Consider the following 17,111-nt stretch of genomic DNA (forward strand, 5'->3'; position numbering starts at 1 on the left):
CTTTCTATCAACACTGGTTGGGTTCAATAAAAAAGAAGATTTTCCTTAGCAGATACTCACCCCAAGATAATGGCCATCGATGAACACGACAGGAAGCGAAGGAGCTTCAGAAACCCGTCGGCATCGTTCATCTAATTCTTTTCCATAGTCACCATTCAGAGCTATGTTTTTCTCTTCAAATTTTACCCGATGGTTTTGGAAGATCTTTCTAACCAGTTCACACCTTTCAAAGGTTGTCCGTACCACACGAAGGCAAGTAGTATAAATCACTACGCGGTCAAATTCCACGTCAGTTGATGGTTGCTGAAGGAAAACATTATAGTATAAATATTTTGGCATTTGCTTTCTTACATCTCTTTATTTTAAGACAATTAACATTTCAGCCAACGTCTTACACATTAAAGGCCTGCAATAAAAGTTGAATAAGCACCATATCTGTCAATTCTAAGACATGTCTTTATACTTTAGAACATCTGTAATTGCAATAAGGATGACAATCAACATAATTTAAATGACATAATTTAATTGACAGTATTTTTTCTGTTCTCAGTGGCATATCAGATAATGGCATATCTTATTTTCTTTTTTAACATCTTTATTGGGGTATAACTGCTTTACATTGTTGTGTTAGTTGCTGCTGTATAACAAAGTGAATCGGCTATACGTATACACATATCCCCATATCCCCTCCCTCTTGCGTCTCCCTCCCACCCTCCCTATCCCACCCCTCTAGGTGGTCACAAAGCACCATGCTGATCTCTCTGTGCTATGCGGCTGCTTCCCACTAGCTATCTATTTTACATTTGGTAGTGTATATATGTCCATGCCACTCTCTCACTTTGTCACAGCTTACCCTTCCCCCTCCCCGTGTCCTTAAGTCTATTCTCTACATCTGCATCTTTATTCCTGTACTGCCCCTAGGTTCTTCAGAACCATTTTCTTTTGTTAGAGTCCATATATATGCGTTAGCATATGGTATTTGTTTTTCTCCTTCTGACTTACTTCACTCTGTATGACAGACTCTAGGTCCATCCACCTCACTACAAATAACTCAATTTCATTTCTTTGTATGGCTAAGTAATATTCCATTGTAATTGGCATATCTTAAAATTGATGATGCCTCACATGGCATGCCATGTGGTGAAATAAGGAATGGTTGAATTATTTTTCTCATGTTTTGTAGACATCATTCAACTACAATAGCTGCCTCTTATACCCAAAGCAAAACATGGAACAGAATAGACAAGGTTAGCATTTAACCATTTGAAAATTCTTCTACTCATCAACTTACCAAATTTTACAGCTTTTTTGAGCCAAAATTTACTGGGAATAACAAGATCTATATCATAGGATTGTTCTGAGGTTTAAAAGGCATAAAATGTGTGCATGAGCTCTGCTGAATGACAGGCTCCCATGTGCAGTGAGAAGGTTCTGCCGTGAGGACCAGAAGATATAGTGGCTCAGAGAGAGTGCATAGAAACCAATATCAAGGTGGGCAGCAGGTCAAAGCCAGGCATAAAAAGGAAACAAGGAAACAGTACACTTCAATGGAGTGTAAGCAATTGGAGGCTTACACTCTCAAAATGGAGGCAAGCAACTCTCAAAACCAAGGTGAAGACTCCTAAAGAGAGAATCTTTTTTTGTCTATGTTTCCTGCTGCATCAGAAATTAGTGACTGCATTCAAATCCTGCCAGCACTGCGAGAGCCTTATCAGCTAGGTCCTGACATCACCAGGGTGACATCACCCTCTTCCTCTTTATTATAGCCTTATTTGAAGGAGACTGAACAGAACCCAACTATATACCATGAGATCAAGGGATACGTGAGTCTCCACAGTGCTACAGTTGTTGAAAGACAACCACACAACGTATAAGCTCCTGTGAAATCAAAACTTTGATGTGAAACCCCTCCAGATGGCTAAATACTAGAACCAGAAGGTAGGATACTAAGCTTCACCACTTTGTACTCAAAGAAATCAGACCACTCTGCCAGATGCAAACACAGATAGTCCTAGAAAGATATGAAGTGATAGAAATGGCTATGCAATGGTCTCCACTTCACCGAGAGACCAGACATTTTTTTTTCCTAATGGTAAAATGTATTAAAGACGTAAGAATCTTTTCTTTCATCAATAGAGTTTAGAAGCTAAGTTGAAAACCAGAGGCCTGGAGGGGCCAAGCAGGTGTCATAAATGCTGGAGCAGACCAGGAGTAAATGAGATATTAGTGAGAAGCAGGGAGAGTGTCATTTGAAAGGGAAAAACATAACTCAGCTTCAAGCAAGTTTCAGGATTTCAGGCATGTCACTCAGTGTTGTCAGATATGATTACTATAAATATAAACTTGAAATCTGGATTTTTATAGGAAATTTTCTGCATTCTAAATAGTGGCACCCCATTAAAAAATGTATTGACACCCCTGGACAATATATCTGAAGGCTGAATTTGGCCTATATACTGCTATTTTATAACATTGGAAAGGAGAGAGCCCCAGGGAGGTATATCAGATATACCTGGACTCTGCCTCTGGCCATCTCTGTCTTTGGGAGGCTAATGAGTTTTTTAGCCTCAGTTTTCTCATCTGTAAAATGTGATAATAGTGGTGGCAGCTACCTAATAGGTTTGCTGAGAAGATTAAGAAAACAACTAGTGTAGGGCTTAAAACATAGTACTGTGCTGAGTTATACACTGTAAAGATATTACACTCCACATTGTGGAATTTTTAAGATTAAAACCACAAGCAAAAATAAATCAATGGAAAACATCAATGTAATTAATGACAAGAAAAGACGATTATTACTAGGCTTTAGATTAAGAAGCATTGATCTTCAAAGAGAGTAACCCAATGCCCAAGAGCCTCTGGTTCCTCTTCATATTCACAATTATGAACAAGCTGGGAATCAAGGAACTCACTGTAAATGTTGCAGCTTTTGGAAGAGCACCAAACTTCTCTTTTTCCTGATATTATCTGAGTAATTATGCATTATTCCTCTGGCTGCAAAAACTGCTATAACTGCATTTGTTTCTACCAAAATGTTCCACTTTTTTCAATAGTACACTTACTTTTGAAATATTTTATAAGAAATACATTTCCCCATGTGAAGAAGTGGGAAAATTTAAGATTGGACCATTCTGTTCTCACACAGGATTCTCTCTGCTCGTACAACATATGCTTGGTACCACTTGTCTGTGTATCTCTAAGAGACAGACATTTAAAAAATAGTAATAACATGAACCTTTATCAAGTGGCCATGTGAGATGCTGTCCAGTGCAAAGGGTAACAAAAAATATCCCTTTGCCTACTGTTGAGGATGAGCTTTGCCTGGAATCAGTGATTCTCCAAGAGTATTGGATATTAGAATAAACTAGGGAGCTTTAAGAATCCCCAAAGCCCAGGCCAAGCACATACCAGTTAAATCAGAATCACCAGGGGGATTTTTTTTGAAAGCTCCTCTGGCAATTCCAATGTGCAACCAAGTTCTAGAGCTAGTTAGATACCAGTTGGAAATGCAGAATCATGAGCTTCACCCCAGATCTACTGAATCAGAATCTGCACTTTAACAAGTTCTCTGGGAAATGTGGGTGCACACTATATTTTTGAGGAGCCCCGGTAAAGTCACATAGGCAGCTTGACTTGTCAGAGAAACTGGGTTTATGTCCCTTTAAAATAACTGCTAGTCATTTATAGTCATTAGAATAATTTGCCAAACATATGCTAGGCACTATATATATAATGGTGAGTAAAAAATATAATTCCTAACGACTTGGAGCTCATAGTTTAAAGTAATAAAAAAACTAAAATGTTACATAAATCAATATAGAATTACAAACTGTTAAGTGATGCAAAGGAAATGCACAAGTTGTTAGAAGAGGCTATGGCAGAAGGGCCTTTTCTGTTTTAGAGGTCGAAAAAGCGTTTTCTGATATTTGAGCTCTGATTTAAAGGATAAGAAAGAGTTACAGACATTAACTAGGCAGAGCTTATGGGGAAAATAGTCACAGGTAAGTGTAAAGATGTTGAGATGGAGGAAAATGGCATGTTTGAGACTCTGAAAGAAAGTATTTGCTGAAACACAAAGGAGAATTATAATAATACTGAATGATTCTGGATACGTATGTAGGATCAATATCATGTTGTATTTTATAGCCAGTCTATGGCCTTTAACCTAAGAGCAATGAGAAATTCCTGAAGGCTTTTAAGGAGGATGGGAGGGGTTTACATATTTTAAAAATAAGTGAAGCAGGGCCAGTGCGGATAGTTGCACAGGATGTGCACTGCACAAACCTAGAGACTGTCATTATTAGCATAGAATAAAGGAATGATGCCCCCAGGGTTGTGTGATTCCACAACTTGAGCAATCGTACTCAGTCTCATTCCCAACTCCCTTGGTCTGAAAACTGAGATTCAATCCAGGGTAAATTCAAGGTAGGAAATACAGTTTATCTAGTAGGATAGGCTATTAAGTAAAATTTTCTAAAAATAATCTACTGAACAATTTTTTGATATGATTTGAAAGTGGATCTTTCTAGATGTAGAAGTGGGTTAAATGATTCCTCAAGGTTGTTCCCAGTTTCATAATATCAGTTTTAAATGATATTGTCTTTGGAAAAAGAAATCCTCTTCTACACTTGCCTCATTTTCTTTCCCTCAACAGATTTGTCAGAGCATTTGGCCAGAAATCTAAAAATAGCCCCTCAGTGGTTAGCTGCCCCTCTTCTCCCTTCCTGAGAGTTACCATGGGAATAGCGTAATGAAGGATGGAGGCATCTGAGACAGCGCTAAGAAGCCACTGGGATTTGCAGCCCACTTGTTCTGAGAGAGCCGACCTAGATGTTAATAAAGGCAAGCCGTTTCTTCCTCTCCATTGATTAAAAAAGATGACTCTTTGGGGTGCCCCGAAGCCTCACAACAACCTGCAGCAAACGTAGATGCGTTGGCAAGGGACGGAAATTGCTGTGAACGAGACTAAGGAGGGAAGAGATATGGGGATATATGGATATGTATAGCTGATTCACTTTGTTATAAAGCAGAAACTGACACACCATTGTAAAGCAATTATACTCCAATAAAGATGTTAAAAAAAAAAAAGACTAAGGGGTTACTTTGTAGCCAACGTATGTCCTCAGCTTGCACCTTGTGCGGCAATAGCCACCGTCAAACAGTAAGTACTGTAAGTCACCTAGGCATCCAGGGACACTTCTGGAGGCCTCACATCCACTGGAACTGCCACTGATTCAGGCCAAGGATTAGTCCCTACGGCTCCCCGGCACAGGATCAGCTCTGCACAGACCCAGCTCCCCAGGCTGGAGCAGATCCAGATCCAGTGGGCTATTTCCACTTGACCCCTTCGACTGTACAGCCTGATGCCGGTTTGACAAGGCCTCCTGAAATCTGGGCCTCCAGACAATTCCAGGCATTCGGGTCTTAAACAAAACTTAAAAATATAATAAAAAGTGACATTTTAAAATGGCGATGGCAGACATAATGCTAATAACTTTACATTCACTTAATCCTCCCAATAACTTACATGCTGTAACTGTCTTTATTTATAGATCTAGAAACCTAGGCTCAGACGGGATAAATGTCCTAGACAAGGTGACAGAGTTAAAATTACAGCAAAGTTAGAAAATTGGAGCCCAGATACACACCCTTCAAAGTCTGTGGGTTTCTACTGAGTCAAGCAGAACCCTTGAACCACACTGTTGTTTTGCTACCGCTGCCCCAGGATCAGGTTGTTGCCAAAACAGACTGCTGTAGAACTAATTCAGTGCCCATGAGATAATGTTGGCGATTTAAAGAGGTTTGCCTCTTTACTAAATTATGCGCCCACATTTAACAGGAAGTAACATCACAGGAGGGACACTGTAAATGTTTTTCTGTCTAAAAGGATACCTTTGAAATGGACAAAGTATAGAGAGCTTTTCTCTGCTGTCTGAAGGCAAAGAGGTGAAGTGATTAGCTCAGAGCCATGCAGCGTATCAGAAGGCAAACCGTGACTAGACCCATTTCTTGATTATCAGGCATTGGGCCAACCCACTGGCTCCAGGGACCATCATTTTAAATAGAAGACACATGCCTTTGGAAGCAGGGCCGTGGGGCTTTGTAAAGGACGGGAATTTTTTCTCTCTCTCTCCCTCTCCATGCTACTCTGTAAACTTCTGTAGCCGTATGCATATTCTGGGATGCTTCTTAATATTAAATTTAAATAAATAAATAACCCTCCGCCCACCCACCCTTGCTCTCAAATCGCCTTTTGAATTCTCATTCTTACGCTTAACTACTGTGATGTGAAAACCCACTTTATCCACACCAGGCTCCTCTCTTAGCTTATTTCCTGGATCTGGTTCCATTCTGGCCACACTCCCTATTCAGTTCTGAGGGTACATGGTGATTTTCTAGGCCAGCGGTCCCCAGCCTTTTTGGCACCAAGGACCGGTTTCGTGGAAGACAATTTTTCCACGGACAGTGGCGGAGGGTGGGGGGCGTGGGGGATGGTTCAGGCGGTGATGTGAGCGATGGGGAGCGATGGGGAGCGGCAGGTGAAGCTTCGCTCTCTGGGCTGCCGCTCACCTCCGGCTGTGCGGCCCGGTTCCTAACAGGCCGCAGGCCGGTACCGGTCGGTGGTCCAGGGGTCGGGGACCCCTGTTCTATGCCGTATTTCCTCCCACACATTGACCACAAAACACCACGGGGAACTTCTCCATGCCCCTCTGTAAGACACAGGTTATAAAAATAATTACAATAACTACCATTTGTTGCATGACTCCTGCATATACGTATGTATTTCCGGGGCTGCAAAGGGGAACCTTATGTGTGCAGTGTTCACTTATCATAAGAGATAAGGATTATTATCCAAATTTTATAGATGAGGAAACTAAAGCTTGAAGATAAACTTCAGGTGTCTAAATACCTCAGAGGAAAAAGGAGCAGAACCAGAATTTTAACCTGGGTCTGCCTCCTAAGTCCTTGCTCGTGCCTTAGGAAGATACTACATAACCCTCTTAAATACAACCAACCGATGGGTCATACCATTCCAGACCTGAGTAGTGAATTGTATACCATAGAGGGACTGTCAAAAGGACTGTCCTAGAAATTCCCATTGCTCATCCCTCCAGTTTATTCTAATATCTCTGGTTACATGTCACCCCTCAGACAGACCTTCCCTCATCACCCCATGTAAAACAGACACTCTATCCTCTGACCCAGTTCTTTTCTTTAGGATACCTAGTACTGCTGGACATTATTGTGTATGTTTATTGGTTTACTGTCTATCTCCAAAAATAAAATATAACCTAAGTAAAGCAGGAATTCGTTTTGTACACAAGAACCCAGAATATTACCTGGTACATAGTAGATGCTCAGGAAATACCTCCTGACCTCTTCCCCATACATTTAATTAAAACTTGGTTTGAATCTGCCTCTTAGTAACAGAGTAATCTTGGACCAGTTACTTAATCTCTTTAAGTTGCAGTTTTCTAATTTGTAAAATAGACATCAATGCCTACTTCATGGGAATTTGTGAGGATTAAATGATTCAATGAATAGAAAAACCCTTAACATGAAGCCTGATGCATAATAAACACTCAACAAATGCCATTTCTTTATTATTAATATCATTAGTACAAAATATTTTGGACACACACCAGCAGCAGCATTATCACCACTATGATTATAACCAACAAGTCCAAATTCACACGTCATCAACCTCAGAAGTCTGAATGGCAAAGTTTAACTTCAGAATTGCACGATGATGAAAAAATAAATCTCTTTAATGACTTAACTTACCACTTACATTTGTTTGGATATGCCATCAATTCTGAGAGTGAAAACAATAGAGTAGACCATACATATAAGATGTAATAAAAATCTCTCTTTGTCTAAGTTCAGCTGCCCTCTGGGTGGCATGAAAAAACACATGAGTAATAATCTCTGCATGCAAAGATTTCTGTAGAGAGTATTCTGTTTTCATAATGCTCCAAGATTATGGATTTCATTTTATATTATTCATTATATTTCATTTCCTTTCATGCTTCAGAAATTATCTATTTGTCCAAATCAATTACTGAGTTGGCCTAGACATTAATTGAAATGTCAATGAACCTAATGAATCCTCCAGACCAAAGAAATATATTTTTCCAGAAAGTTAAACTGAAACAATACTGACTTTACAGCACATCAGACTTAATGGAAATGAAGGTGTTCCCCACCTCATGAAGACCTTAGAAAGGGGTCACAGTTCTGTCAATTCAGCGTTATTCAAGCACAGGGAGGTTTCACTTGAACATCTAAAATTTTGTCTTCTCTTTAAAAAGCAGAAAACTTGACAACATTGGTTTTATTGCATTCCTCTGCAAAAATAATACCTGGAGCTTGACAGCAACAACTCCCTTTAGATGACACATGTCTCCTGTTGCCACATTTAACATCATTCCTTTATATCTAGACAACATCCTTCATTACCATTGTCTGCTGCCCCTTTAGATCTGAGTTAGTGATGTCATATCTAGTCCATATGCACACTTTATATGGGAAGAAATTGAGACTCACAGTTTAATTATTTGAATCAAACTTTTTTAGGAAGCAACATGTTGCAGTGGAAAGAAAATCCATCTGGAGCCATTGCTTTGGCACTTAGGAGCTGCATAAATTTGGAAAAATCCGTTTACTTTTCTGGGACTACTTTTTCTCTTCTCTCTTATGAGTGTAGCTATAATCTAGCCCATAAGGGAGTTGTAGGATCACAGGTAAAATGCACCTGAAGACATTGTAAATTATAAAACTTTACAAACACACCAGCCATCATTATCCCCCAAAGTCACACAGCTGGGAGAAGAGGAACTAGGATCTCATGGAAACCACCTTCCTACCAAACAAAAGCATCTCTCTTCCAATATGAATACTTTGGTTTCTATAGAAATTGTCACAAACATGATTTATTGGCATTTGCAATTCTACTCATCTCTGCAGATAACACTAATATTGAGGTGAACAAGAAAATCATCATTTCAGGAGCATCCAATCCCAAAGTGATGCGCTTACCACAGCGAAAAACCAGGCAGCAAATGAGTCAGAAACATCCTACAAATGGAGGCATTGAAAAAAACATATTTTCCCTCTCATCCTATGAAAGATTCAAGTTGCAAAACCAGAAGAAACTGGACTAAAATGTTGAACAATAGCATCAGAATAATAAGTGCTTAGTTCTGCCTTGATCATTTTCCTAACACCTTTCATCTTTTTACTTTATACAAACCCTTGTGCTTTCTTAAAAGGAAAGGTGCCCTTTTTCTTCCACTCTCCCAAATATATACATATGATGAATAAAAATCAAACAATAAAAGATTAAAATCTTTCTGGATTTTCTACATCAAAGAAAATTCCTGAATAATTAGCTAAATGTAGTCAATATCTTTTAGTGGGTTAGGAAGTGATAAGAGTCTACTTTGGATTTTGAAATACCTGCATCTCATCTCAGCTTGATGCTTTCATAAATTCCAGTGTTATGAAGAGAAGTGATCTCAGTCTCTGTGGAACTCCCAGAGTAGACTGAGAGTCTGTTTCAAAGGCAGAGGACACTCAGAAGTTGAGAAAAGTGGACCCAGCCTCAGGCAAATCCCTCATTCCTGCCTCCTCCTCAGGTTTCCAGGTTTAAGCCTTGATGTCCCTCTGACTCTTCTGAATGTCAGTCTCAACCTCCGCTAAATATGCTCTACTCCAGATTCTAAACACGGTATTTAGGGGAAGAAACTGCCAGACAGCACTGATGGGAAGCTTGGAAGTTGGCACATGAAGCTGATACATGTATTTTATGAGCATCAATTCCTTTAATTCTGCACGGAAATAGGTACTATCATTATCTTAGCTTTTCAGATGAGGAAACAGAGAAGTAGATGACAAGCCTATAGAGAGACAGAGAGATACATAGATAGATAGACAAATAGAGATAGATTAGTTTTAAGGTCATGGATCATAGGTTTAGGAGCTAAAGGACTTCAGGTTACACAATCTTAAAACAGACAAGAAACTTGGAGATCATCTAGCCCAACTTGAACAAATGTATGACAGTGTCAAGAGTACACTCAAACCTCTGGTAATTGGACTATTGTGCTTATTGACTTCCTATAAACACAAAATGAGGGTAAGGCAGGCATGAAACACATTGTTCTTTCAAGACCTTGGTACAGTCACTTGTGAGCAGGACTCTTCTCCAAGTTGCTGCTGAAGAAATGGAAAGAGTATAAAAAGAAGTAAGTGCATTAAAGAAAGATTTGCCTGATCTTTAATCAATCTAGTGTGTCTCATCTCTCTTTTCTACTCTTTCCTACCTCTTACCTTGCAATATGCCTTGCCTCCAAATGTCAAACAAGCCTAAGAAATTGCTCTGAAAACCAGACACTAAGCATGATCAAATGAGGGAAGTATTTTGTGTTACATGAAAAGGAAAACAGAAATGAAAATGTTTGAAATTTCTGCATAAAGCCAGAGGTTGAATTTGTCTGTGTGCTCCACAAAGGAATCTAGCTAAGTCTTTCAGTTCAACTTCAAAGTGCACAAACGAATAACCGTAAGATTTCAAAAGCAAGAAAACGTTGCCTTCCCATCTCTTCTCAGATTTCCCCAGATTAGATTGCTTTAATAAAAGGAACTAAATTGTGAGGCACATGAAACCTACGGAAGCAGATGTGAAGAATAATACTCAAAACCTTAAAAAACATATTTTTTCAAGTACATATTGTACTGTTTGGGATGATCAATGTAATTTTGTAAAGGAAGTTTAACACTTGATATTGATTGCATATTCAAATACGAAATAAATGCAGGTGTTTTTAAACAAGATTGATCACAGTATTATCAGAAGGAAGAAAACAAAAATATTTCTGGAAATGTTCTTCACCAGACACTGCTGGCTTTGACACCAGAACTCCTTACTGGAGCTGTTTACTAGATTTTGGAGATTCAGTCATTAGGAAAGAGATCTGCTTAAATTACTGAAGGAAATAATAAGTCTCATTAGGTGGAAGATTTTATTATCAACAATTTTATTCATAATTCAATCAACATTGGAAGCAGAAAAAATATTCATTGATGATTTTCATGCTACAGGCTTTATAGCAGATGAATGGATTTATTACCACTATCATCCTCACAATATGCAATGCAATAGATATTATTATTCCATTTTCATTGACAAAGTAAATGAGTCACAGGGAGATTGCAAACTTGTTCAAAGCACAAAATCACAAAAATCTTTTCCCATTGGCATATGTAACATCCTTCTCTCCTAGACTTCCTCTTATATGTCTGGTTATCCTTCCTCCATGTTCAGCTAGGGTCTCTCTTTCCCTAAGAATTCTGGTTCTCATGGGCTCTCAGCTTGGTCTACCTCCTTCTCTCTGGATGAGCTCATCCAAAATTTCAATAGTTAATTGAAGGCTGTGAACTCCCAAGGGTATATCCTCAGCTCAGATTGCACTCCAGCCTTCCAGATTGAAGGTCCGGTTATCAATGTAACATCTCCACCCAGAGAAACACACCCTCTATACCTTGCATTGAGGATGCCTGAAGCTAACTTCATCATTGCCACTAAACCTATTCAACCAGCTGCTGAAAATCTGGGGAGGTCCTGATTTCTCCAGCGCTTTCCCTCACCACCCCCTGTGTTCTATAAATCAAGTATCAATTCTTTCTTTTTATGTTTCAAGCCTGTCTCCTTCCCTCTGTCCCCACTCCTACAGTTTTAACTCAGGACGCCACTATTCTTTCCCGGATTACAACAGCCTCTTAACTTGTCTCCATGCCTCTAAAGTAGGCCTTTTCTATCCATTTTCCAGAATGCAGAGAAGAATCTGATCATGTCATTTCTTGACATAAAATAATAATAAACGACTACTTCCCATAGCTTTCAGGATAAGGTCAAAATACTCACCTATACAGCCCTCTGTGGTGTGGCTCTTAGCTTCCCCCTAGCCTTCCTTCCCATGGCACTCCTTGCCCTGTACTGACTATCTGACTAATATTTATAAGTTTCAACTATGTGCCAAATTCTCCAACACACCAAAACACGCCATGTTCTTTAGTACCCCTGACGTTCATTCTCTTATGTAGTCCTTGTGCCTGGAGCACTTTCCTCCATTGTTCCCCCTTCCTTCTCAACCAACACAAGTCAGGTCAAGCTGCATTTCTCTAGGGAGCCTCTCCCACCCCTCCCTCCAACGGGCTGGGTGCTGCCCAACTTCTGCATCCCATCATGCACTCTGCACCACCCCTTCCTCCTTTACCATGAGACTATGAACTTGCTGGGATCAGTGTTTGTGTTATTTTGCATCCTTTACATGTAAAAGAGTGTCAATTAAGAGGTACTAAGCACATGTTTGTTGGATGAAGAACAAACCAAAATTTGAACTTAAGGCTGTCAGATCCTAAAGCTTATGCACTTCCTACTATAATAACACAATACAGCATAATACAGGGGAAAATTAAGGAAAAAAAAAATTGGATGCTTTTCATCTAAAATAGGCAAATCAATAAAACCTCACTAGAATATCATCAAACTGATTGTAACTTAGGGGAACACTTACAGTGTATATTTTTTCTATCTCATTAACAAATTTTTGACATAATAATGACTAATTTGTTCTTAGCAAAATGCCCAAAGTGAAAATGCAGGTTGTTGCTGTTGCTTGGCCATTCAGTAGGTGTAGATAAGTCTGGCTAGAATGATTTAATAATGGTTGTCTCTGATTAAACTGAAACTATGTTGCCAGGCCAAGAGCTGCAAGCTGAGAGTTGCACAGCAGCCAACAGGAGGCATTCAAACAAATCACCAAAGGCCTCTTTCACTTGTCCTCATTTTATTGTTTTTACTGACATATGGAAGAGAGAAAGACCAAAAGACTAGCACTTACAATTAAAAGGAAATAATGTAGTTTTATTCAAGTTAATGATGATTCTGTGAAGTGGTACTCCAAAATATATATTTGTGAAGCAAGAGGTAGGATAAAAACCGATAACCATCTTTAAAATAAAATAGAGAGCATCATTATTCTCCAGTGATGTGGTTAAATGCCTGTGCAGATGTTAGCCATGCCTGAGGAAAGCCTAGCCTGTTGGTCTTTCATCAACATCCACCGTCTACCTGGTAGCACCTACTGAAATGGTAATCTAAGAAACAACCACCCTTTGAAGAGACCAATTTACAGTCCCCAACCTGCATTCCACTGTCACATCCTCAGCCAGACCTGGGAGAGAGAAAGCATCTTTCTCTCTGGTTCCCAAGCTCTAAGAATCTAAGTATAGAAGGTGACAAACATGGTTCCCATCGCCCCCAAATGTAGAGAAGAAAGGAAGAAAGAAGCAGAGATGAAAGAAAGATTCTTGACAGTATTTCCACTTTTCTTTCCATCTCCGTCCCTGAAAAGGCCATGGTTTATTACATGAGTCAATAAATAAATTCCTCTTTCTGAGTTTTTTGTTTGAGTTGGTCATGTTTCTGTTGTGATCAAAGATGCTGTTATAGTACCCCAGATTTCAGCAGATTCCATAAACTTTAGTGATTACATTCTTGCTCTCCAGAAATAAAAGCCTTTCCAGAAACAATCTTTTGTAGAGAAAATCAGTCTTTTTAGCAGTTTCCACACGCGTGGGACATAGCCCATTTCTACACTCATATATCACCTAGGCTTGAACAGAATGAGGGACTGAAGACCTCAGGAATGCTTGGCCGATCTCCTTCCTCTCGACTTCATGGTTTCAAGAATTCCGAATTTGGAGATATAACACCTAAGTTGTGACTCCCATCTGTGCTAGTCTGTAGTAAAATGACCTATAACAGATTGAGTCCCACATTTGTAAAACAGGTAAAACCCTCTTGCATCTATATCACCCAGCTCTTGTGAGGATCAAATAAAATGCACAGCATTACTATACTTTTTACAACTATACATAAGTAACTGCTCTTAATTACTGATATTTCCCAAGGCTAAGTCTTGAACCTTTGATATGTTTTCTATAAACTCCTTCCCTTGAAGGACTAACCTATTTGACTGCCTTCACTACCACCTTCCTGCTCCTGGCTCCCAAGTCAATATTTTTTTTTCCTTTCTTCTCATCTGAGCTAGACTAATGAACATTTCCTTTTTAAAATCCTGACATAACCTCAAGCTCAGTCTAAAATCAGACTTTTCCCCAAATCCATGCTCTCTCTGATCTTCCCTCTCTGGTTTTTGTCTGTCCATCTTCTAATGGGTCCTGAAGTCTCCATCCTTCCTTTCTATTGATCAGACCCAAACATAAACCAGTTTCTGTTGGGGCAGTGTCCTCATAAATCTCCTCTCATATCTGTATTGCTCTCTTCTCACTGCCCTGTGCAACACCAAACCCTCACCACCTTTTGCCTAGGTTGCTATAGCCTAACCAACCTAATTCTATTTTCTACCCCCAACAATATCTCTTCTCTACCAATGTCAGAATAATCTTCTTCTAAACTTCCTCCCTCCTAGTAAATTACTGATTAAATATATATATTTAATATATAGCTATATATTATGCAATATAAATATATATCTATCTATGTATATATATATAATATATATATGGAATGTTTTTCCTTTTTAGAAAGATGTAGAAGCGGAGACTCAGAGATACAAAATGTCTTGCCCTAGATTATACAGTTGTGATGTGGAAAAATCACAACTGTATTGTGACTGAATTGACCCCTAGTAACTCTACCTCCCAAAATGATAATGCAATGTTTTCCACTAATCGGTCACATCTCAGCCCTTCCATCGTGGGCTCTGTGGCTTCCTCTTGCACTCAAGTATCTTCCTATTTGTCCCTTATGCTCCAATCTATGCTTTCTTATGTAATTTATTAGTGGCATTATATCTATCAAGTGGGTCATGAATACCTTGGAGGGAAAGTTCAGATCTTCAAGTCTTCCATTATTGTCTGCTACTAAAATAGTGTTGAGCATACAGAGAGAGTAAAAAAGGAGAGAGAGAGAGAGAGAGAAGGATGAAAGGAGAGAAAAGGGGAGAAAGAAAGGTAGGGAGGAAAGGAAGTAAGGAGAGAACAAGATGAACTCTTTTAAAATTATTATAGGAGACAAGATGCATTATCATCATTTCTCAAAGTATGGTCCATAAATAACTTGCATCAAATCTCCTGGGATGCAGTCCCAGCCCCTCAGCCCCCCCCCCACAGATCCTAGTGCAGTAGCCCTGTCCCTGAAGTAAGAACCCCAGACGATTCTTATGCAGACTACAGATTGCAAATGACTGAAACCTAAAGTCTCTTGATGTACTTGCCATAAGACAGAATTTCTAAACAGCATATTCTATTTGTCCCCATGGAGAGCAAACAAACATTCTATAGGAAATCTGCCTAATTCTTATGACTGTCAACTGATAAGACTTGTCACCTTTTTCGCATTTTCTCATTCTTACTGAAAGAAGAGTTCCTAATTAAAACCTCCCACTGAACTGACAGGGAGTCAGGCTCAGGTAACTACACTGTCTTATTTCCTTTCTTGATTTTGTGATGGAAATGTGACAAAAGATAGAGTGAAATCTTATACAAAAATCCAATTTATTGTCAAAGCACTCATCTCATTTTAAATAAACCTCAACTTCCCTAACTTTTCTATTTGTATATGCTGCACATTGCATCCAACTTACCAGATTTAGAGTGTTCAAAATTAATGATATCATTTTCCTCCTCTTATATTTTGTAGAAGTGATTTCATTGTTGTTACCGTGCTCACGACCAGAAGAGTTTCCTATTATGATGCTCTAGTCCCACACAAATAATTTTAGCTTTACTCCCTCTTTTACAGACAGCATAAGAACAAACTGTGAATTGAAAACCTCATGAGCAGATTTTGAAATGATGTGCTCAAGCTGCTGTTTTAGTTTAGGAGTTATGCCTAGTTAATAGGGGGAAAAAAAGTCTCCTGGTGGTTTCCAAACTTGACCCATCTGTATCATTTTAAAAAGGGAAGAGGGATATTGCCACATACCTTAAGTCTGTTTTGTTTTGTTTTGTTTTTTGTTTTTCAATTGTGAGGGTAACTTTATCCTCAAGAATTTACACATTCTCCCCACGGACATGTATTATAAGATGATAACTCAATTTTAGGCCCTTCAGTGTATTGTCATTCAAGAGAGACCTGATCTAAGTGATTCCAACTAAAGCACACAGCGTGGTGTAATGGGGATAACGTTGGTTTAGGAATCAGAAGTCTTGGATCTTATTTCCAGTTTGGTCGCAACTTGGAGGCCTTTATATATCCTTCTGGAACTCATTTGCTTCTCTATTAAATGAGAGGAATGGACTAGGTCAAGGGCTACATATTCAAATGATTTAGGAGCCAAGCAGGTAAACCAAATGTGGAATGCAAAATGATAATGTACGACAACAGGGAGTAGTAGGGATTATGAAAAACTGGATTTTTATGCTCTCTCAAAAAGTATTTAAATTAAAAATAATTTTAAAACACTGTGTTAACCAAACCTCTGAAAGTTAAATCCAGCCCACAGGCTACTTAAGATCCCTGAACTAGATAGTTTTCTAAGTACCTTCCAGCTCTAATTATATGTGATTCTAAAATAGCAAGTAATGGTAATTGAAACCACCCTATAACCAAGATAATAATAATTGTTAACATTTATCTGGTGCTTACTATATGTGAATCTCTTAGCCAAAGACTTTAGAGTAACTCATTTTAATCCTCATAACTCCACAATGAGGTAGGTATATTATAATCCCTCTTTTCCAGAGGGAAAAATTGAGGCATAGGGAGTTTAAATAACTTGTCCAAGCTAATCCACTAACAGTTCTGTATATAAAAGAATTATAATAGCACCAAACAATACAGCAAACCAGGTTTAATCAATTTCATAATTAATTAAATATTTAAGTTATAAACCTTAATCAAGAGACTCAATGAAGGATAAAAGTAATATTTAAAAGTTAGGAAATATTTCATATGCAACATTATTTAATGTTCTACCCATTAAAAATAATAAAAAATAAAGTTATTTTTAATGTCTTTATATTCATGAAATAGCATTGTATGCTTAGAGGACTGTTATTGATAGCTAGAGAGTAAGAAT

The 17,111-nt window shown here is 38.6% G+C and overlaps 1 protein-coding gene across 7 annotated transcripts in view; it reads right to left on the reverse strand.

The window, feature by feature from the left end:
• Positions 1 to 17,111, reverse strand: part of GRXCR1 (glutaredoxin and cysteine rich domain containing 1) — a 336,269-nt gene that overhangs the window by 61,464 nt on the left and 257,694 nt on the right. For 4 of the 7 annotated variants that reach the window (XR_009008475.1, XR_009008472.1, XR_009008468.1 and 1 more), the window contains one exon: positions 177 to 303. Coding sequence is in view for 1 of the 7 variants with exons in the window: in XM_057547457.1 (XP_057403440.1) it covers positions 61 to 303 (243 nt within the window). In the remaining 6 variants the exon portion in view is untranslated. Of the gene's footprint in view, positions 1 to 60; positions 304 to 17,111 lie in introns of those variants that run through there. The other 3 variants (XM_057547457.1, XR_009008469.1, XR_009008474.1) reach the window with 3 other exon arrangements.

Source organism: Balaenoptera acutorostrata, chromosome 5 (assembly GCF_949987535.1).
Source record: "Balaenoptera acutorostrata chromosome 5, mBalAcu1.1, whole genome shotgun sequence".
Taxonomy (NCBI): domain Eukaryota; kingdom Metazoa; phylum Chordata; class Mammalia; order Artiodactyla; family Balaenopteridae; genus Balaenoptera; species Balaenoptera acutorostrata.